The 19,933-nt window shown below is 64.3% G+C and overlaps 3 protein-coding genes across 4 annotated transcripts; 2 read left to right on the top strand and 1 right to left on the bottom strand.

Moving 5' to 3' along the window:
* Positions 1-9: 9 nt before the first annotated feature.
* LOC112544519 (uncharacterized) lies at positions 10-5,947 on the bottom strand. 2 transcript variants are annotated; one of them, XM_075907878.2, is made up of 5 exons: positions 4,681-5,947; positions 3,709-3,905; positions 2,932-3,078; positions 2,325-2,423; positions 10-1,262 (listed from the first exon to the last, which is right to left on the bottom strand). In XM_075907878.2, the coding sequence occupies exons 1-5, from the start codon at positions 4,758-4,760 to the stop codon at positions 265-267; spliced, it is 1,521 nt and encodes a 506-aa protein (XP_075763993.2). In that variant the 5' UTR covers positions 4,761-5,947; the 3' UTR covers positions 10-264. The 2 variants fall into 2 exon arrangements, with proteins under 2 accessions (XP_075763993.2, XP_025036588.3); XM_025180803.3 differs by having other exon boundaries at positions 66-1,262; positions 2,325-2,459; positions 4,681-4,954.
* On the top strand, positions 5,947-11,428 carry LOC142819626 (protein NKG7-like). Its single transcript, XM_075907912.2, has 5 exons — positions 5,947-6,611; positions 7,313-7,516; positions 8,287-8,433; positions 9,223-9,357; positions 10,046-11,428. The coding sequence occupies exons 2-5, from the start codon at positions 7,342-7,344 to the stop codon at positions 10,144-10,146; spliced, it is 558 nt and encodes a 185-aa protein (XP_075764027.1). The 5' UTR covers positions 5,947-6,611; positions 7,313-7,341; the 3' UTR covers positions 10,147-11,428.
* Positions 11,429-13,809: 2,381 nt separating this feature from the next.
* Positions 13,810-19,363, top strand: LOC142819623 (uncharacterized). The gene is made up of 5 exons (XM_075907895.2): positions 13,810-13,917; positions 14,187-14,381; positions 15,315-15,446; positions 16,443-16,583; positions 18,739-19,363. The coding sequence occupies exons 1-5, from the start codon at positions 13,872-13,874 to the stop codon at positions 18,888-18,890; spliced, it is 666 nt and encodes a 221-aa protein (XP_075764010.2). The 5' UTR covers positions 13,810-13,871; the 3' UTR covers positions 18,891-19,363.
* Positions 19,364-19,933: the final 570 nt, after the last annotated feature.

Genomic DNA, 19,933 nt, shown 5'->3' with positions numbered 1-19,933 from the left:
ACACAACAAACACAACCACACACACACAACAAATACAACCACACACCCCACTCCCACACAACAAACACAACCACACACCCCACTCCCACACAACAAACACAACCACACACACCCCCACACAAACACAACCACACCCCCATGCTCACACACAACAAACACACCCACACAACCACAGTCACCTCATCTCCTCATCTGACCCCGCCCAGCAGCTCCTTCGCCCCTAGGGGTCCTGGCACTCAAGGGTTAATAGGCACCCATGGGGGCCTAAGACGAATCACCCACTTTGAACTCTCCCTCAGCCCCTTGTGCAGCCCCCTCCTGCCCCTGGGGGAGGGGCTCTGCCCCCTGCCCCCTCTCCAGCTCCCCTGGAGCCGGTTTCACCGGCCCCAGGGAGAAGGGCTCTGAAGCTGCTCCCCCCTCCTGTTCCCCCTGAGCCAGTGTTACCTGCCCCAGAGGGAGGGGCTCTGCCCCCAGTCCTCCCTCCGGCATCACTTGGCCCAGGAGGAGGGGCTCTGCCCTCGGCCCCCCCTCTGGGATCACTTGGCCCAGGGGGAGGGGCTCTGCCCTCGGCCCCTCCTCCGGCATCACTTGGCCCAGTGGGAGGGGTTCTGCCTCTGGCCCCCCCTCTGGCATCACTTGGCCCAGGGGGAGGGGCTCTGCCCTCGGCCCCTCCTCCGGCATCACTTGGCCCAGTGGGAGGGGCTCTGCCTCTGGCCCCCCCTCCGGCATCACTTGGCCCAGGGGGAGGGGCTCTGCCCTCGGCCCCCCCTCTGGCATCACTTGGCCCAGGGGGAGGGGCTCTGCCTCTGGCCCCCCCTCTGGCATCACTTGGCCCAGGGGGAGGGGCTCTGCCCTCGGCCCCCCCTCCGGCATCACTTGGCCCAGGGGGAGGGGCTCTGCCCCCGGCCCCCCCTTCAACCCTTCCTTTAACCCCCCCTGTTCCAGTGGGAAGTGCTCTGCCCCCAGCCCCCACTCTGGCCCCTCCTGAGCTGGCAACGTCTGCCCCAGGCCCCTGTCCTCCTCCTGGGCTGGTGTCTCCACCTCTGGCCCCTCTTGTTCCAGTGGGAAGTGCTCTGCCCCCAGCCCCGGCTCTGGCCCCTCCTGAGCTGGCAACGTCTGCCCCAGCGGGAGGGTTCCTGCCCCTGGCCCCTCCTCTGACTCCTCCTGGGTCAGCGACGCCTCGAGGTCCAGGCTGTCCTGGCTCTGGGGTCCCACGCGGCTTGGTGCCAGGAGGCAGCTGTGGACAAAGAAACACAGGATCCCTGCAGGGGGGAGGGCAGGATTAGATAGCAGAACCCCCCCCATGGGGAGTGGGGCTCGCCCCCTCCAGCCTGTCCCCATTGTGGTGAGATGGGGGTCGGGGGGGAATATGTCCCAAATAGCCTTTGGACCCCCCACACCCTGGGCCCAGGGCAGGAAGCCCTGCATGCCCATTCCAGAACAGGGGCCTTGCAGCGTGGGCCGAGCTTGGGGGGGGGCGCGAGGGGACATCGCCCCCCAAACTGCCAGCCCCAGGCACAAAGTCCAGTGGGGCAGGAGGGAGCCGGTGGGTGCAGCCCAGCTGACAGCAGGAGGCCTGGCTACAACTGTCAACTGTCTAATGGCACGGAAAACCTGGCTTGCCCCCTGCCCATGGCCCCGCCCCCTGCCCGTGGCTCCACCCCTTCCTCAGTCTCCCCACCACCCTTCACTCACTTGCACATTTTCACTGAGTTGGGGCAGGAGGTTGGGGTGCAGGTGGGAGTGAGGGTTCCAGCTGGGGTGCAGGCTCTGAGGAGAGCCTGGGAATGGGGGGTCTGGGGTGTGGGAGGGGGCTCCTGGGCTGGGTCAGGGCTCTGGGGGTGCGGGAGGGGGTGTGAGGTGTTGGAAGAGCCAGGGCTGACCTCAGGTAGCAACTGGCAGCGACTGGCATGTCCCTTGGTTCCTAGGTGTACGGGCCAGGGGGCGCCATGCGCTGCCTGTGCCTGTAGGCACCGCCCCTACAGCTCCCATTGGCCACAGCTCCCAGCCAATGGGAGCTGCAGAGCTGGCACTTGGGACGGGGGCAGCGGGCGGAGTCTCCCTGGTCGCACCTTTGCCCAGGGGCCGCAGGGACCTGGGGTCACTTCCCGGAGCCAGACAGGGCTGGGATAGGGAGCCGTCCCACCCGGATTTCAATGGAGCCACCCGGGCCCCTTTTCAACTGGCTATTCTGGTGGCTCCTGCCCTGACCTGGCTCTGGTTCCGAGCTGGCCCGGGGGTGGCCCCTGGGGTAAGAGGAGGGCAGGGGGCAGGGCCCCTGGGCACAGGCCCCGTGTGTGACTCTGCCCCAGGGTGGGGCTCACCACTGAAGACGAAGATGGGGCTGAGGGTCCAGCAGAGGAAGAAGGCCCATTCGAAGGAGGCCCTGGCCTGTGGGTTAACGATGCCCAGGATCACGTGCGCTGTGAAGATCACGACGCTGATCAGCACGAGCAGCCCTGGGGAGACCGGACACCCCTGAATGCTTCCAGCTGCCAGCCATCAGCTGCTCCCACAGCTCTTCACTCCCCCAGTATCCTGCACTGGGGGGCAAGGCATAGCCTGTGCAGTTCCGTCCCAGAGCAGGTGGCATCCCAGCACCAGAAGTGCATCCCCGGGCAGCGTTATGTGTGGCAGTTCCCCAGCCATCTCACCCCAGAGCTGACTACATTTCAGTGCTGGGCGAGTCATCATTGTGAAGTGTTACATGTGGCTGTTCCCCACCTGCTCTGCCTCAGAGCTGGCTGCATCCCCATGCTAGGAGAACATCCCCAGGCAGTGTTATGTGTGGCTGTTCCCCACCTGCCCCACCCCAGAGCTGGCTGCACCTTGGTGCCAGAGGAGCCATCCAGATAGCCAGGGGCTGTTGGCTGCCCGAGGCTCGTGTTTCTCCAGGGGATGGAGGGAAGGGAAGGGTTCTGATCTTTTTACCTGCGATGAAATTGGCCACAGCTGAGACCAGGAAGTGAGAGGCCCGCCATCGGGCGCCTGGCCTGAAGGAGAGCAGCAGAGAGGCCACGGCCACGCAGGAAGCCAGTAGCGCAAAGATCAGCAGTGCCCGGATCGCCTTAAAGAAAGCTGAGGGGGAACAAGAGGGTAAACAGAAGCGTTAGCTCAGCAGGGGAGGGGGAGCCCAGGGCTGGAGTAAGGGGGGGCTGCAAGTCAGGACAGAGGGGCACTGGCACAGCAGTTGGGGGAGGGGCTGTGGGTCAGAAGGGAGGGGCACGGGCGGGGCTGGGGGGTAGGGACTGCAGGTCAGGGAGGCAGGGGCTGTAAGTTGGGAGTGAGGGCCAGGCACCAGGAAAGCTGGGGGGCAGGGGCTGTGGGTCGGGGGCACTGGCAGAGCTGGGGGCCAGGAACTCTGCCTCCCTGACCTGCAGCCCCTCCCTCCCATCCCTGCCACAGCCCCTCCCCCCCAACCCACAGCCCCTCCCCCAACTGCTCTGCCAGTGCCCCTCATTCCTGACTTGCAGCCCCCCCCTTACTCCAGCCCTGGGCTCCCCCTCCCCTGCTAAGCTAATGTTTCTGTTTACCCTCTTGTTCCCCCTCAGCTTTCTTTAAGGGTCAGGAGTGAGGGGCACTGGTTGGGCTGGGCTGGCAGGGGATATGGGTTGGGAGTGAGGGGTACCGGCAGGGCTGGGGGGGCATGTTGTGGGTTGGGGGGCACCAGCAGGGCTGGGGAGCCTGGGGATCAGGCAGGGCCCTTACCCGTCTCCCTGACGATGCTGGTGCACACGGGCCGGGAGCAGAGCCACCAGACCCCGCTGTGGTACCCGTCCTCGGGTGAGTCAATGAGGAGCCAGCGCGGGGTTGCCATGGCGACGAGGAGCAGGGCCAGGCTGGCGCAGGTGGCCCCAGCGCTCACACAGCGCAGGGTCCCCAGGCTGCCATTGGGAGGGGGAGCCCTACGGGGAGACAGGAGTCTGAGTGGGGGAGACCCCCTCTGGCGCCCGTCCCATCCACCGCTTCATCCGTCACCACACTTGGCTGCCTGCTCATCCCCGTACACCCCCAATCCATCCATCAATCCATCCTCATACACTCCCATCTATCCATCCATCCATCCCTGTACACTCCCCATTTGTCTGTCCATCCCTGTACACCCCCCATCTGTCCATCCATCCCTGTACACCCCCTATCCATCCATCCGTCCATCTCTGTACAACCCCCTTCTGTCCATCCACCCATCCATCCCTGTACACCCCCCATCCATCCATCCATCCATCCATCCATCCATCCATCCATCCATCTGTCCCCATACACCCTCCATCCATCTGTCTGTCCGTCTCCATGTACTCTCCATCCATCCATCCATCCATCCATCCCTCCATCCCCATATACCCCCATCTATCTGTCCATCCTTGTATACCCCTTCCATCTGTTCATCCCCATACACCCCATGTGTCCATATGGCCCATAACCCACTCTCTGTTCATACAATCTAATTTAATCTATCTATCTATCTATCTATCTATCTATCTATCTATCTATCTATCTATCTATCTATCTATCTATCTATCTATCTATCTCCACACACCCCTTCTATCTATCTAGCTAGCTCTGTAAGCATGTGTGTATCTATCTATCTAGCCCTAGACACACACCACTCTCTCTTTACAGGACCTGCTGCTCTGAGGGTGCTTTAGGGGCCCAGATCTCTCCTCACCCCACCTTACTCACTCACTGCCTGTTCCCGACATCGAGACCCTTGTTTCCATCGGGGCTGCAGGACTAGGGTGCGGAGCTGGTTGCGGCTCCATCCCATGGCCCCAGAGAGCTTGTCTGCCCCCGCCTGTCTGCAGCTACCGCCAACTGCCACGGAACCTTCCCTGGCACTAGGGGGCGCTGTGCTGCAGGGACGGGAGTCTCCCCAGGCAGGCAGGGATAGGCCCCAGTGCCTCAGTATGGCACTAGGGGGCGCTGTGCTGCAGGGGCGGGAGTCTCCCCAGGCAGGCAGGGATAGGCCCCAGTGCCTCAGTATGGCACTAGGGGGCGCTGTTCTGCAGGAGTGGGATCTCCCCAGGCAGGCAGGGATAGGCCCCAGTGCCCCAGTATGGCACTAGGGGGCACTGTGCTGCAGGGGCGGGGTCTCCCCAGGCAGGCAGAGCTGGCCCCAGTGCCCCAGTATGGCACTAGGGGGCGCTGTTCTGCAGGGGGCAGGGTTTGTAGGGGGCACTGTTATAACCCAAGGCCCTGCCCCCTATTAGCATCGTTCCTGCCCTGTCAGCTGAATTCACATCCTGCCCAATCTGCCTCCCAGGGCTCCTGGGCCCTGTTCCTGGCTCGGTGCTGGCTCTGTCGCAACCTGGGCTGCCAGCGGTGGGGGCTGCACAACAGAACGGGGCCATCGACATGCTCGGGGATGGAACAGCTGCCGGGGCAGGGCGGGTCCCTGAGGCCCAGAAAGGCCGGAGGGCGACTGGAAAGGATCCGGAGGCGAGGGACAAGGACGATCAACGGGAAGGGCCAAGCGCCGGACGGGCGCAGGCTGAAGGAGCTGGGGGTGGCCAGTAGGGGAAAGAGGAGCTGGGTCAGGCCGCGGGCTGCAGACACTTCCGACGTGGCCGGACAGAGGGAGACGGGCTGGTCCCTTCGCCGCGAGGGGCCCGGGTTCAAAGTGCAGCGGAGCAGAGCGAGACGGGCTCTCGGGACAGGGGCCCAGGCCCAGAGAGCCGCAGGCCAACGGGCCAGAGGCCGGGAGAGACTGCCTGTCTCCGGTGGCCCCTGGGGGGCTCTGATCTTAGGATTTAATACCGAGGACACGGTGATGGCCAAAGCCCCCGGCCGGACTCTGCTCTGTGCTGGGCCGGATCAGGGGGAAGGGCCGGGGGGGCTTGCGCATGTGGGTGGCCATGAGCCGTGTGAACCGCTCCTCCGCCCTAGGCCAGGTATTCCCAGCAGAGGCAGGAGTGTTGCACGTGGGGGCCGGGTACGGGGCCCCCTTGCCCGGCACTGAGATGCAGCCACCTCTGGGGCGGGTGGGGCTCCCTCTGGCCCCATTGGTGCCCTGGGCTGCAGGCCCACGCGACAAAGCAAGCGCAAGGCCGGCGGCGGAACCGACCGACCCCAAAGGCAGGAAACGCGGCGTTTCCTTCGCAGGAAGCTGGCGACAGGCGACGTGCCCCTGACACAGGCCGTGGAGCCGTGCAGGAGGCCCATGGCCAGGGCAAAGCTTTGCAAGCCCCGGCCCCCGGTTCTCTGAGCGCCGGACGCCGGCTCAGCCCCAGGAGCTCGGAACGCGGCGCTTCTGCCGCCACCGTCGCGCTGTCCCTGCTCCCCGGGCCCGGCCCCTGAGCCGTTTCCATCCACGTCTCCCTGTTCCCAGCCCGCCCCCGCCCCCGCCCGGGGCGCTGCCTGTGGGGCTGGCCAGGGGCCCGGCTTGGTGGGTGGAGGGTTCCACGGCAGTTGGACACACCCAGAGGGTTCCACTCATCACTGGGAGCCTTCACGGAGCCACCGCCGCAGCCAAGCGGGGTCCTGCTGGCCCGCCGGGCTCCCTAACTCAGCACAGCCAGCCCGGGACGTGCCTGCGAGAGCCCCCACGACTGGCAGAGGCCCCGGCAGCAACGCTGGCCCGAGTCGCAGATACGGAGTTCGGGGCTGCAGTGAGGGTCTGTTTCTCTGTCACCACCCACCCAGCCCTCATCCACCCCTCATCCATCCATCCATCCATCCATCCATTCGCCCACCGATCCACCCCTCATCCATCTCTCATCCATCCGTCTGTTCATCCATCCATCCATCCATCCATCCATCCATCCATCCATCCATCCATCCACCAGCCATTCACCCACCGATCCATCCCTCATCCACCCCTCATCCATCTATCCCTCATCTGTCCATCCATCATCCATCTGCCCACCGATCCACCCCTCGTCCATCCCTCAATCCATTTGTGATCCATCTATCCCTCATCCATCCATCCATCCATGCACCCATCCATCTATCCCTCACCTGTGCATCCTTCCCTTCCCCCTTCCTCCATCTGTCCATCCATCCCTCTATCCCCATACACACCCCTTCATCCACCCCTCCATCCCTCCGTCTTCCTGTCCCCATTCACACCTCTCCAACCCCATCCCCATCCCCCCTGCATCCGTCCCCACCTTCCCCCCTCCTGCCCCCTACGGTCCCTTCTACCCATTTATCCATCTGCCTGCCCCGGAGCAGTGGGCACAGTGTGTGCTTCCTCTGGGTCTCCCCCCCACCGAAGGCCTGGGGCGGGGCGGCTGGTCAGCGGGGCTGCGTCCGCCGGCTCCCCCCTGCCTGAGCCTTTGCTTGGCTCCTCACGGCCCCGCCTCTCTCCCTCCAGGTTGGCTTGGCCCCGCTGCATGGGGCAGGATGTTCCCCTACCGGGCGGTGAACATCTGTCTCAACCTCTTCAGCTTCCTCCTCTTCCTGCTCACCGGCGCGTGTCCCTACTGGCTGCTCCTGAGCTCGGAGGTGGGGACCTTGCATTTGGGGATATGGAGCTTGTGCAAGGGGAACTTCTGCAAGAGCCTGCCTGCCAGATCCAGTACGTGTCCTCCTGCGCCCCTTGGCCGGCGGCCCGACGGGACCGGATCTCAATCAGCCAGCAACCGCTGCAGTCCATGGGGCAGATCCCTCAGCCGGTGTCAATTGGAGTCCCCCCAGCCGGTGTCCCTCAGCCAGTGTCAACTGGAGTCCATGGGGTCCCCCAGCTGGTGTCCCTCAGCCAGTGTCAATTGGAGTCCAGGGGGTCCCCCAGCTGGTGTCCCTCAGCCAGTGTCAACTGGAGTCCAGGGGGTCCCCCAGCCGGTGTCCCTCAGCCAGTGTCAACTGGAGTCCAGGGGGTCCCCCAGCTGGTGGCCATCACCCAGCAACCACCAGAGTCCAGGGGGTCCCCCAGCCAGTGTCCATCACCCAGCAACCACTGGAGTCCAGGGGGTCCCCCAGCCGGTGTCCATCAACCAGCAACCACCAGAGTCCAGGGGGTCCCCCAGCCGGTGTCCATCACCCAGCAACCACCAGAGTCCAGGGGGTCCCCCAGCCGGTGTCCATCACCCAGCAACCACCGGAGTCCAGGGGGTCCCCCAGCCGGTGTCCATCAACCAGCAACCACCGGAGTCCAGGGGGTCCCCCAGCTGGTGAACATCAGCCGGTGTCAATCGGAGTCCGTGGTGTCCATCGGCCTTCTCCCACATCCCCCATCCAGCGTCAGCTGTCCGTAGGCGATACATGTTCATTGTTCGGGCAGTGAGGCGGGGGGGGGGGGGTCTGGGGTGGGGCCCGGGCCGGGCTGCCTGATTCTCCCGACACCCCCAGGTATGCTGGACGCCAGCCGGGGCTTCCTGCTGCTGGGGATCATCTTCGCCTTCATCTCCGCCTTGTGCTGCTTCAATTCCTTCCTCCGCCAGGCGAGCAAGTTCTTCCCGGAAACCAACGTCTCCGCCATGACTTGTTTCACAGCAGGTAGCACGGGGAAGGCTGCTGGGTCCAGCAACCTCGCTGCTCTCCAGTGGTTGCAAGGGCTGCTGGGGGCCAGGGCGGGAAACTGAGGCACAGGGAGGCTGAGCGAGAGGGCATGCAGGCAGCCAAGGGTAGAGCCTGGGACTTGTGCAGCCTAGGCCTGGGGTCTAGACATCCTGTTCGTCTAAATCCCCCCATTTGGCACCTGCCTCGGTGACTGGGCAGATGATGGCTGGTGGGGGGGGGGGAGGGGAGGAATGGACAGTGGGCTGTGTACAGCTGGATGGATTGGTGGAGGGGTGGAGCTGGGTGAATGGGGTGCACAGCTGGACAGATAAAGGGGCGAGTTGGGGGGATGGGTAGGAGGACTAGCCCGTAGGGGCCTATCTCCACAGACTGTCTCACCCAAGGAGAAGAGAAGCTTGGGGTGAAAGTAACTTCCATTGCTTACAGGTACTGTCCTATTGCAAGCCCCCTGGGGGTGCACTCAGGGCTGGGGGTTGTGATAGGACAGTACCTGTAGGAATTGTAAGTGTGGGGTGGAGTGGGGGGCACAGGGCAAGGTGCTGGAGCTCCTGGTACCAATCTCAGGGTGGGGGCATCACCCCCTGCCCTTCCTAAATTACACTGAGGGGGGGGCTGGGGCTGTCCTGGATCGGGGGGGGGGGGTGCATCCCCAGCTGGCTCTTACCGTAACAGCACACCGGGAGCCCCGCCTCTGCCCAAAAGCACCAGCACCCCCTGGTGGCAGCGGAAGGCACATGCCCCTCAGACTCTCCCTTTGCTCCGCAGGGGCTTTAGGGCTTTTGGGCTCCGTGACATTCCTCGTGTTTGAGATCCACGTGCCCCCGCACCCCGAGATCAAGCACACCTACGACTGGGCCTTCTACCTGTCCTGGGCTGTGGGCCCTGCCTTCGCCCTTGCCGGTATGTAGGGCAGGGGGCGGGGCCAAGGGGCCCCTGCCTTCAGTCCCATCCCCGTATGGCCGAGCCGGGGAGCCCAGTCACGTCTGAGAATGGGGCCTGGGTGGTGGAGAATGTGGGATGTTTCCTTGGGGAGGCTGGTCCCTGAATACGAGGGGTCCAGCAGCAGAATGGGGGGAGATTTTTTCCTTCCAGAAACAGACTTTTTAACCCGAATCTAATTTGGGGGGGGGGGGGAACAAATTTTATATTTTGGTGGGAATTTTTCCAAAAAGAAATCCGAAGTTTGTAGTGAACATTTTCCCTGAAGCCCTTATCCAGTTTTCTGAAGGAAAATGGAACAGAAACGGCTTCTGGTTTTGAAAAGCCGTTTATGTTAAAAAAATTCATTCCTGGAAAATGTCTTTTTGGGAAAAATCTGTGGAGGGAAGGGCAAAATCCATTGAAAACCATTTTCAGAAAAAATGTGTAATTGAAATGTATTTTTCCGTGACAAAATTTCAGCTTGGGAACCACTTTTGCCTTTAAAATTCCATTTTCAAAACTGGTTTTCAGAAGAAAAGAATCTGTGTTTGAAATGCATTTGGGCCCCCCCCCCCCAAAATCGGCAAAAACGTGTTTGTCCTCGTCTTCTGGAAAAGTTTCAATTCCCAGGAATTTTTCAGAACTCTTCTCTCCTCTCCATGCCCAGGAATATCGAGCCTCATCACCCAGAAGCATTTGCCTATCCTGGGCACCAAGCTGGGCAGCCAAGTGGCCCCGGAGGGGGGGATGGGCACATCCCTGGCATAGCCGGGGGCGCCATCCCCCTTGGCTTCCAGGGCCCGTCTCCCCGCTCGAACCAGCCACCCTACCCTGCTGGATCCTGGATGCCGATTGGTCCATGGATATTCCAAGCTGTGACCTCACCTGGCTCTTCACACCATTGGGAGAGCCATCCGCCAAGGGAATATTTTTTTGCAGTGTTTAATATCCTTCCATGACTGGGATTATTTTGTCATAGATGTAAGCTGGATTTATTGGAGATCCCTTCACTGTCAGGCCTAATTATCCTCTCATGAGCCTTAGCACTATCAAATATCCCTCCGCTCCTGGGAGTTTTTTCCTAACAGTGTCACTTTGCACTGTCATCTATCCTGCTACCACTGGGACATTTTTCTTTCGATGGTGCCTAGCACAACTGAAGATCTTTCCACGACTAAGACTTTTTCACATTCAGGCCTATTCGATCTCCCTCCCCCACTCCGACCACCACCAGGACTCTTTTGTGACCCTTTGTGCTATAAAATATCCCTCCACTGAGGGACTTGTTTTTCTCAGCCCCATTTAGAGGTCTCCATCCATGGAAGGAACGTGATCGCAGACCCAATTAGCCTATCGAATAGCCTGCCAGTGCCCGGGGGGGTTTCCGTTCTCAGTCAGCACTTATTGAATATCTCGCCGCTGCCGGGCCTTTTTCCCCTCTGGGCTTTTCCGCACCATCACATATTCCTCTCTTGCTGGGACATTGTCAATTAACTGAATCGTGTATCCCTCCGCCTCTGGGACTATTTCCTCTGTAGGCCACATATTTTTGCATTGCTCTGCCATTCCCCTGCCTCGTCCATGGGACTTCATCCGGGCTTTAGTTACTCCAGCCTGTCGTCTGGGTTGAGCTCACAGCTGTCAGGGGAAACCCAGAGAGCCCCCTCGCCCCATGCTCTCCCCTCACCTGTTTCTGCCGGTGCCATCAGCTGCATTTGTATAAAGTCCTGAGAGTTTACATGCTTGGTCTGGGTATGTGAGTCATTCTGAGATCAGGAACCTGTTGTGCCGGGCGCTGCCCAGATGCTGGCCGAGATCAAAGCCCCATTGTGCCGGGCTCTGCCCAGACAGAAACAGTCCCTGCCCCTCCTAAATATAATCTGTGTAGCCAAAGGTAGATTATCCCCATTTTACAGATGGGAAACTGAGGCACCGCAAGTTTATGTGACTCTCCCATGCTTGGAATTGAAGCCAGGAGTCCTGCTCGTGCATGGCTGAGCACAAGGTGCCACTTGTACGAACCATCCCCCAAAAGCAAGAGAGTCACTGAACCCTCCGGGTAAAATCGCTCGGCTGTCTCAGGCCACTTCACCCTCCAAGTTCCAGACTCCATTTTCAGGTTGTGCGGCCTCACCCAGCACTGAGATGCAGCCACCTCAGGGGCAGGGCGGGTGGGAAACAGCTGCACATAATGTCGCATGAGGAGGGCTCTCTGGGTGCTCAGATGCAGCCACCTCTGGGGCAGGGCTCAGTGGCTGTTTCATTCACTGTAACTCGGCAATTTCTGGTGGGAAGTGAATGAAAATTCACAGTCTAAGGGGGGGTTAGGGAAGCTGAATGGAATTGTCCCTGTTGGGGTTTGGCCCAGACCCCTGGGATTCAAGCCCTGCCTCTTAGGGTATGTCTACACAGCAACGTTATTTCGAAATAACTTTCTTAGCATCTACACGAGCCAACTGCTATTTTGAAATTAATTCGAAATAGCGGAGGGCTTATTTCGAAATTGGTAAACCTCATTCCACGAGGAATAGCGCCAATTTCAAAATTGCTATTTCAAAATAAGCGCTGTGTTGACACTTGTTTTCAAATAGGGGGCCTCCAGCCCTTCCCAGGGTGCCCTGCTGGCTGCCCTGGCCACAAGGTAAGGTCTGACCTTATGGCCTGTCGGAACCAGTTCCGGCTGGCCTTAAATGCGATTCAGCGTCCAATCAGTGTGGACGCGCTATTTCGAAATAAGATCTTTCAAAATAACGCTGTAGTGTAGACATACCCTCAGAGAAAAGGCTACAGCGCCCCCTAGCACTGCCCTGGCCCAGCGGGACCGGCCCTGCCAGCCAGGGGGAGCCCTGCCCCCAGAGCACAGCGCCCCCTAGCACTGCCCTGGCCCAGCGGGACCGGCCCTGCCAGCTGGGGCAGCCCTGCCCCCAGAGCACAGCGCCCCCTAGCACTGCCCTGGCCCAGCGGGACCGGCCCTGCCAGCCAGGGGGAGCCCTGCCCCCAGAGCACAGCGCCCCCTAGCACTGCCCTGGCCCAGCGGGACCGGCCCTGCCAGCTGGGGCAGCCCCACACCCCCACAGCACAGCGCCCCCTAGCACTGCCCTGGCCCAGCGGGACCGGCCCTGCCAGCCAGGGGGAGCCCTGCCCCCAGAGCACAGCGCCCCCTAGCACTGCCCTGGCCCAGCGGGACCGGCCCTGCCAGCCAGGGGGAGCCTCGCCCACACAGCACAGCGCCCCCTAGCACTGCCCTGGCCCAGCAGGACCGGCCCTGCCAGCCAGGGGGAGCCCTGCCCCCACAGCACAGCGCCCCCTAGCACTGCCCTGGCCCAGCACAACCAGCCCTGCCAGCCGGGGGGAGCCCTGCCCCCACAGCACAGCGCCCCCTAGGGCTCTGTCGTGTGGTTCGATTTTTAGACCCGAGAGGAGCCAGTAAAACACCTCAGCTGAGCGCTTGGTAACTTGCAGTGCGAGGTTCCAGCCATGGGCTGCAAAGCAAGCTAGTCCGACACCCCGAGTGTCAGCCCAGACAATCTCACACCTACCCCAGGGCACTACACGAGCCAGTTCTCAGCCTATGAACGTACCCGTACTTATGTCTATGACACACACTCACACCCCCCCACAGTTCCAATGCCGCTACCCGTACGATTGTCAGGTGCGCGGTCGCCGCCGCTTTCTTTCCCCACATGCAGAGGCGTCCACAAGGCATCGGGCGGTAGGGGCTGGTTCCGCTCCTTGTTGCAGCGCGTAGGGTTGCAGGGACCCCTTGCCCCACCCCACCCCCCGCCGATCTTTCCTACACCTCCATTTATACCCGACGTGGCCGTTCTGGCAAGAGCTCCCAATTGCTCCGTTCTGCGTAAGATCCCTATGATGCCAGTACTTAGGGTACATTTTGCCAAAGCGCCTCAGTCGTAGTTTTTCACCTGTCTCTGGCGTGTTCTCTTCTCACACATGGGACGTGCTAGTGCCAGGTTGTTTCTGGTCGTCTTGGCCTGCTCTCGCTGTCCTGTCCAGGCTCCTAACTCCCCCCCCACACACCCCTTTTCGGCCTGGCCTCCGTGCTTCGTGCCCCAGGCTTGAGTCAGGCCTGGTTTGCTTTGTGAGAGATCCGCACGTTGGCCGCGGACGGGGCCTAGCACTGCAGACATGGGAGGCCTGTCCACGCTCCCCTATGGGCTGCCTTGGCCCAGGGGGACCGGTCCTGCCAGCCCCAGAAGAGCCTCCCCTCCCCCCAGCACAGCGCCCCCCCCCAGTGCCATGCTGGGACATGCCAGGGGAACCCCCCTTCACACCCAGAAGCAGATGCCCTCTGTGAGCGGGGCGGGGCAGGGTGGCGGCTGGCCCCGTCTCCCTGGCTCTGGGATGAAGCGGGGAGCCGGGCTCTGGGCCGCGCGGCAGGGGAGGCCGGTGACCCCAGACCCCTGCGCTGCCGGTCGCTGGGTGGGCGCGGGGCCCCCGGGGAGGTTCCGTGGCAGTTGGAGGCAGCCGGGGCCATGGGGGCGCGAGGCCGTGGGGGCGTCGGGATGGCCCCTGCAGCAAGTACATGGCACAGGGCCGGGAGGGGCACCAGCTGCCGGGGGGCACTGTCGGGGCTAAGGGGGGCCTGGCCCATTGGGGCGTAACGGGCAGGAGGCCTCATGAAGCCATGTGGCTCCTGGGGGCCAGGGCTGTGATGGGGCGGGGGGAGCTGGCTAACGAGGGGGCAGGGGTCATTCCGCGAGATCAAATGGGGGAGGGGTCCGAACCCTGGTGAGGGGGCTGCTCTGGGGGACCCTGCCCCCCCTAATGCAGATCCGCCCCTCCCCCAGTGTTTCCGGGGCTGGCTGAGAAGCTGAACTTCAGGAAGATGACCAAGGTCCTGTCCTGCCTGAGCCTGCTGACGGAGCTGCTGGCCCTGGTCTCCCCGTACTGGCTGGAAATCAGCAGCCACGGGTTCGAGACCACCATAGGGCTGTGGAACATCTGCCTCAACTGGTTCTGCAGGAAACTGCCCACGGGGTCGGGTATGGGCCCCTGCCCGGCCCCACAGACAGTGCGCTGGTGCCCCTCTTCCGCCCACAGCCCCCCCACGGCGCCCCCTCTTCCGCCCACAGCCCCTGCCCCCCCGCCGGCGCCCCCCTCTTCCGCCCACAGCCCCCCCCCCCCCCCGCCGGTGCCCCCTCTTCCGCCCGCAGCCCCTGCCCCCCGCCGGCGCCCCCCTCTTCCGCCCACAGCCCCCCCCCGCCGGTGCCCCCTCTTCCGCCCGCAGCCCCTGCCCCCCCGCCGGTGCCCCCTCTTCCGCCCACAGCCCCCCCACGGCGCCCCCTCTTCCACCCACAGCCCCCCCACGGCGCCCCCTCTTCCGCCCACAGCCCCCCCCGCCGGTGCCCCCTCTTCCACCTGCAGCCCTTGCCCCCCCGCTGGCGCCCACCTCTTCCGCCTGCAGCCCCTGCCTCTCTGCCGGTGCCCCCCACTCCCGCCCCTGCCCCCGATCCGGTGACCCACTCCCGCCCGCAGCCTCTGCCCCCCACTGGCGCCCCCTTCTTCCGCCCTCAGCCCCTGACCCCCTGCCGGCGCCCACCTCTTCCACCCACAGCCCCTACCCCCCCGGCAGGCACCCCCCCACTACCGCCCGCAGCCCCTACCCCCTTGCTGGTGCCCCCCACTCCCGCCCACAGCCCTTACCCCCCATCGGTGCCCCCCACTCCCACCCACAGCCCCTGCCCCCCCGCCAGTGCCCCCCACTCCCGCCCACAGCCCTGGCCGCCCACTGGTGCCCCCCACAACCCATCTCGTTGGTGCCCCCCACTTCCACCTGCAGCCTCTGCCCGTGCCCCCCACTCCTGCCCACAGCCCCTGCCAGCCCAGCCCTGGGCTCCCCCCAGCTGTATCTCAGACCAGTGTCTTGGGGTCAGGGAGATCCGCTCGGTAACCGGCCTGGGCCCTTGATCCCGCAGTGACGTTCGAGGTGGTCAAAGCCCTGATGACGCTGTCCACTCTGCTGGGCTTCATCGCCGTCTGCTCTGTCTTCATCTCCTTCCACTCCTTCCACAAGTACCGGCTGGCCGCCATCACCAACTCCCTGACAGGTACCGCCTGCCCCCGCCGCGCTGCGCCCACGTCTGGGGCGGGGCTGGTTATACAGGCACCGCTCACCCGCCCCGGGATGCGCCCATCTCTGGGGCGGGGCTGGTTACACAGGCACCGCTCACCCGCCCCGGGATGCGCCCACCTCTGGGGTGGGGCTGGTTATACAGGCACCGCTCACCCGCCCCGGGATGCGCCCACCTCTGGGGTGGGGCTGGTTACACAGGCACCGCTCACCCGCCCCGGGATGCGCCCACCTCTGGGGTGGGGCTGGTTATACAGGCACCGCTCACCCGCCCCGGGATGCACCCACCTCTGGGGTGGGGCTGGTTACACGGGCACCGCTCATCCGCCCCGGGATGCGCCCACCTCTGGGGTGGGGCTGGTTATACAGGCACCGCTCACCCGCCCCAGGATGCACCCACCTCTGGGGTGGGGCTGGTTACACAGGCACCGCTCACCCGCCCCGGGATGCGCCCACCTCTGGGGCGGGGCTGGTTATACAGGCACCGCTCACCCGCCCTGGGATGCGCCCACCTCTGGGGCGGGGCTGGTTATACAGGCACCGCTCACCCGCCCCGGGATGCACCCACCTCTGGGGTGGGGCTGGTTATACAGGCACCGCTCACCCTCCCCGGGATGCGCCCACCTCTGGGGCGGGGCTGGTTATACAGGCACCACTCATCCACCCCAGGATGCGCCCATCTCTGGGGCGGGGCTGGTTATACAGGCACCACTCACCCACCCCAGGATGCGCCCATCTCTGGGACGGGGCTGGTTATACAGGCACCACTCACCCACCCCAGGATGCGCCCATCTCTGGGACGGGGCAGGGACAGATCATACAGGGCCCTGACCTGGCAGCTGGCTCTGGGGTTGGGCAGGGGCTGATCACACAGGGCCCTGGCCTGGTGGCTGGCTCTGGGGTGGAGCAGCCAGCTGGGAGCCCAGTGGGGCCGGGCAGGGAGGCTGCAGCCCACGCCTTGCCTCTGCTTCAGGGCTGTGCACGCTGGCGAGTGTCCTGACCTTCAGGGTGTCCTTCACCAAGATCTCGGAGCCCTTCCACCCCGAGATGAAGCCGCAGCGCGGCTGGTCCTTCTACGTGGGCTGCCTGGCCGGTTTCCTCTTCCTGGCCAGCGGTGAGAGCCTGGCGTGGGGCCTGGGAGAGATACCGAGGGGTTGGGAGATATGGGGAGGGGCTGGGTAATGGGGGGACCATGGATTGGGGTGCTGGGAGCTATGGGGGGAGGGGGTGGGGTAGTGGGAGGGCTGTGGATTGGGCTGCTGGGGGCTATGGGGGAGGGGTGGGGTAATGGGGGAGCTGTGGATTGGGGTGCTGGGGGCTATGGGGGGAGGGGGTGGGGTAATGGGAGGGCTGTGGATTGGGGTGCTGGGGGCTATGGGGGGAGGGGGTGGGGTAGTGGGAGGGCTGTGGATTGGGCTGCTGGGGGCTATGGGGGGAGGGGGTGGGGTAATGGGAGGGCTGTGGATTGGGGTGCTGGGGGCTATGGGGGGAGGGGGTGGGGTAATGGGGGAGCTGTGGATTGGGGGGCTGGGAGCTATGGGGAGGGGGTGGGGTAATGGGAGAGCTGTGGATTGGGGAGCTGGGGGCTATGGGGGGAGGGGGTGGGGTAATGGGAGAGCTGTGGATTGGGGTGCTGGGGGCTATGGGGGGAGGGGGTGGGGTAATGGGAGGGCTGTGGATTGGGGGGCTGGGGGCTATGGGGGGAGGGGGTGGGGTAATGGGAGGGCTGTGGATTGGGGGGCTGGGGGCTATGGGGGGAGGGGGTGGGGTAATGGGAGGGCTGTGGATTGGGGGGCTGGGAGCTATGGGGAGGGGGTGGGGTAATGGGAGGGCTGTGGATTGGGGAGCTGGGGGCTATGGGGGGAGGGGGTGGGGTAATGGGGGAGCTGTGGATTGGGGGGCTGGGAGCTATGGGGAGGGGGTGGGGTAATGGGAGGGCTGTGGATTGGTGTGCTGGGGGCTATGGGGGAGGGGGTGGGGTAATGGGGGAGCTGTGGATTGGGGGGCTGGGAGCTATGGGGAGGGGGTGGGGTAATGGGAGGGCTGTGGATTGGTGTGCTGGGGGCTATGGGAGAAGGAGCTGGGGTAATGGGGGGCTGTGGATTGGGGGGCTGGGGGCTATGGGGGAGGGGGTGGGGTAATGGGAGGGGTGTGGATTGGTGTGCTGGGGGCTATGGGAGAAGGAGCTGGGGTAATGGGGGGCTGTGGATTGGGGGGCTGGGGGCTATGGGGGAGGGGGTGGGGTAATGGGAGGGGTGTGGATTGGGGTGCTGGGGGCTATGGGAGGAGGGGCTGGGATAATGGGGGGCTGTGGATTGGGGTGCTGGGGGCTATGGGAGGAGGGGCTGGGATAATGGGGGGCTGTGGATTGGGGGACTGGGGGCTATGGGAGGAGGGTCTGGGGTAATGGGGGGCTGTAGATTGGGGGGCTGGGGGCTATGGGAGGAGGGGATGGGGTAATGGGGGGGCTGTGGTAATGGGGGACTGGGGGCTATGGGAGGAGGGGCTGGGGTAATGGGGGGCTGTAGATTGGGGGGCTGGGGGCTATGGGAGGAGAGGATGGGGTAATGGGGGGCTGTGGTAATGGGGGGGCTGTGGATTGGGGGGCTGGGGGCAATGGGAGGAGGGGCTGGGGTAATGGGGGGCTGTAGATTGGGGGGCTGGGGGCTATGGGAGGAGGGGATGGGGCAATGGGGGGGCTGTGGATTGGGGGACTGGGGGCTATGGGAGGAGGGGCTGGGGTAATGGGGAGGCTGTGGATTGGGGACTGGGGGCTATGGGAGGAGGGGACGGGGTAATGGGGGGGCTGTGGTAATGGGGGACTGGGGGCTATGGGAGGAGGGGATGGGGCAATGGGGGGGCTGTGGATTGGGGGACTGGGGGCTATGGGAGGAGGGGCTGGGGTAATGGGGAGGCTGTGGATTGGGGACTGGGGGCTATGGGAGGAGGGGACGGGGTAATGGGGAGGCTGTGGATTGTGGGGCTGGGGGCTATGGGAGGAGGGGACGGGGTAATGGGGGGGCTGTGGATTGGGGGGCTGGGGGCTATGGGAGGAGGGGACGGGGTAATGGGGGGGCTGTGGATTGGGGGGCTGGGGGCTATGGGAGGAGGGGACGGGGTAATGGGGGGGCTGTGGATTGGGGGGCTGGGGGCTATGGGAGGAGAAGATGGGGTAATGAGGGGGCTGGGGGCTATCGGGGGAGGGTCCAGGGTAATGGGGGGCTGGGCCCCCCTCTGAAGCTCCGCTCAGCCCAGCTCTCCCCCCACAGCCCTGTTGAGCCTCATCACCTACATCCAGTGCCCGAACACGCCCCTGCACAGCCGCAGCCAGGTCTCCCCGCAGCAGGACAGGCCACAGCCCCGCGTCCCCCTCCAGCAGCCCCCGCCTAGTGCCCAGCCGCAACTGCCCCCGCCGGAGTGACGCCGGGCCTGGGTTGGGCTGGGGCGTGTGTGTGTGTGTGTGTGTGTGTGTGCTCCCCGAGTGTGGGTACATGCATGTGTGTGCGCCCCCTGCTGGAGGGGACCGTCCCTGCTCTGTGTGTGTGTGTGTGTGTGTGTGTGTGCGCGCACGCGCCTCCTGCTGGAGGGGACAGGCCCTGCTGTCTGTGTGTGTGAGTGTGGGGGGAGGGGGAGCAGCGCCCCCTGCTGGAGGGGACAGGCCCTGCTCTGGGCGCACACCCCTTCGTGCATGCAGTGACTCATGTGACCTGTGTCCGGCTGGCGTGACGGTGCCTCCGGGATGCCGCGGCTGAGCCAGCTCTCACAGGGCAAGGACGCCCGTCTGCTGCCCAGCACAACCCCCCTTCGCCCGCCTCCTCCCACCAGGATCCTGGAGCTGAAAGAGGCGGAATCGGGACATTTATTGCACTAAATTAAACAGAGTTTGCAAATGCCTGGCCGGGCGTGTCCCTGCTGGGGTGTCAATGGGCACCACCAGGCCTGATGCTGGCACGATGGGCTCCCGGGTACAGCCTGGCCTGCAGGGCAGCTGGGCCTCCGTCCTGCCAGAAGGCGCCCCGCGTTCGGCTGCTCTCCTGGCAGCTGCGCCGGGGCAGGGAACCTCCCTCCTGGCCGGGCCATCCCTTGGGCCCAGCTCCCACCAAGCGCCGCCCCCCACTGTGCCTCACGCCGCCCCTGCCAGGGCCAGAGATCGTGTCCCCCCACCAGCATCACCTACTGCCCCTCCCGGTGAGAACCCCAGAGCAGCCTCCCCCTAAGATTTTCCGTCTGTGAGCGCAGAGAGTTTCCTCAGACGTGCCACCGTGGCACCCACCAGTGGCGCTGCCCCGAGAGATTCTCCCAGGTAGCCCCCACCCCGCCTCGTGGGGAGAAGGTGAAACGCGCCCTGCCCCGGAGAGTGCTGCTCCTGGGGCAGCCCGGGGCAGGGTGGGGGCTGCCCCCGTGGGGCTGCTGCGAGTCCCCACCTGGGGCAGAGGGAAGCTGCTGCCAGCAGAGCAGCCCTGC

The sequence above is a fragment of the Pelodiscus sinensis genome, chromosome 22 (assembly GCF_052426305.1).
Source record: "Pelodiscus sinensis isolate ZL-2025 chromosome 22, ASM5242630v1, whole genome shotgun sequence".
Classification (NCBI taxonomy): Eukaryota; Metazoa; Chordata; order Testudines; family Trionychidae; genus Pelodiscus; species Pelodiscus sinensis.
The sequence above is the reverse complement of the archived record's forward strand: the minus strand, read 5'-3'. Positions and strand labels throughout refer to the sequence as shown.

Excerpts from the sequence above, each read along its gene's own strand:
- LOC112544519 (XM_025180803.3), bottom strand. The coding sequence starts at position 4,760 with ATGGAGCCGCAACCAGCTCCGCACCCTAGTCCTGCAGCCCCGATGGAA. Across the intron at positions 3,906-4,680 it reads ATGTCGGGAACAGGCAGTGA|GGCTCCCCCTCCCAATGGCA; the intron begins GTGAGTAAGGTG and ends GTCTCCCCGTAG. Across the intron at positions 3,079-3,708 it reads CAGCATCGTCAGGGAGACGG|CTTTCTTTAAGGCGATCCGG; the intron begins GTAAGGGCCCTG and ends GTTCCCCCTCAG.
- LOC142819626 (XM_075907912.2), top strand. The coding sequence starts at position 7,342 with ATGTTCCCCTACCGGGCGGTGAACATCTGTCTCAACCTCTTCAGCTTC. Across the intron at positions 8,434-9,222 it reads CATGACTTGTTTCACAGCAG|GGGCTTTAGGGCTTTTGGGC; the intron begins GTAGCACGGGGA and ends TTTGCTCCGCAG. Across the intron at positions 9,358-10,045 it reads CCCTGCCTTCGCCCTTGCCG|GAATATCGAGCCTCATCACC; the intron begins GTATGTAGGGCA and ends CTCCATGCCCAG.
- LOC142819623 (XM_075907895.2), top strand. The coding sequence starts at position 13,872 with ATGGGGGCGCGAGGCCGTGGGGGCGTCGGGATGGCCCCTGCAGCAA. Across the intron at positions 14,382-15,314 it reads GAAACTGCCCACGGGGTCGG|TGACGTTCGAGGTGGTCAAA; the intron begins GTATGGGCCCCT and ends TTGATCCCGCAG. Across the intron at positions 16,584-18,738 it reads TTTCCTCTTCCTGGCCAGCG|CCCTGTTGAGCCTCATCACC; the intron begins GTGAGAGCCTGG and ends CTCCCCCCACAG.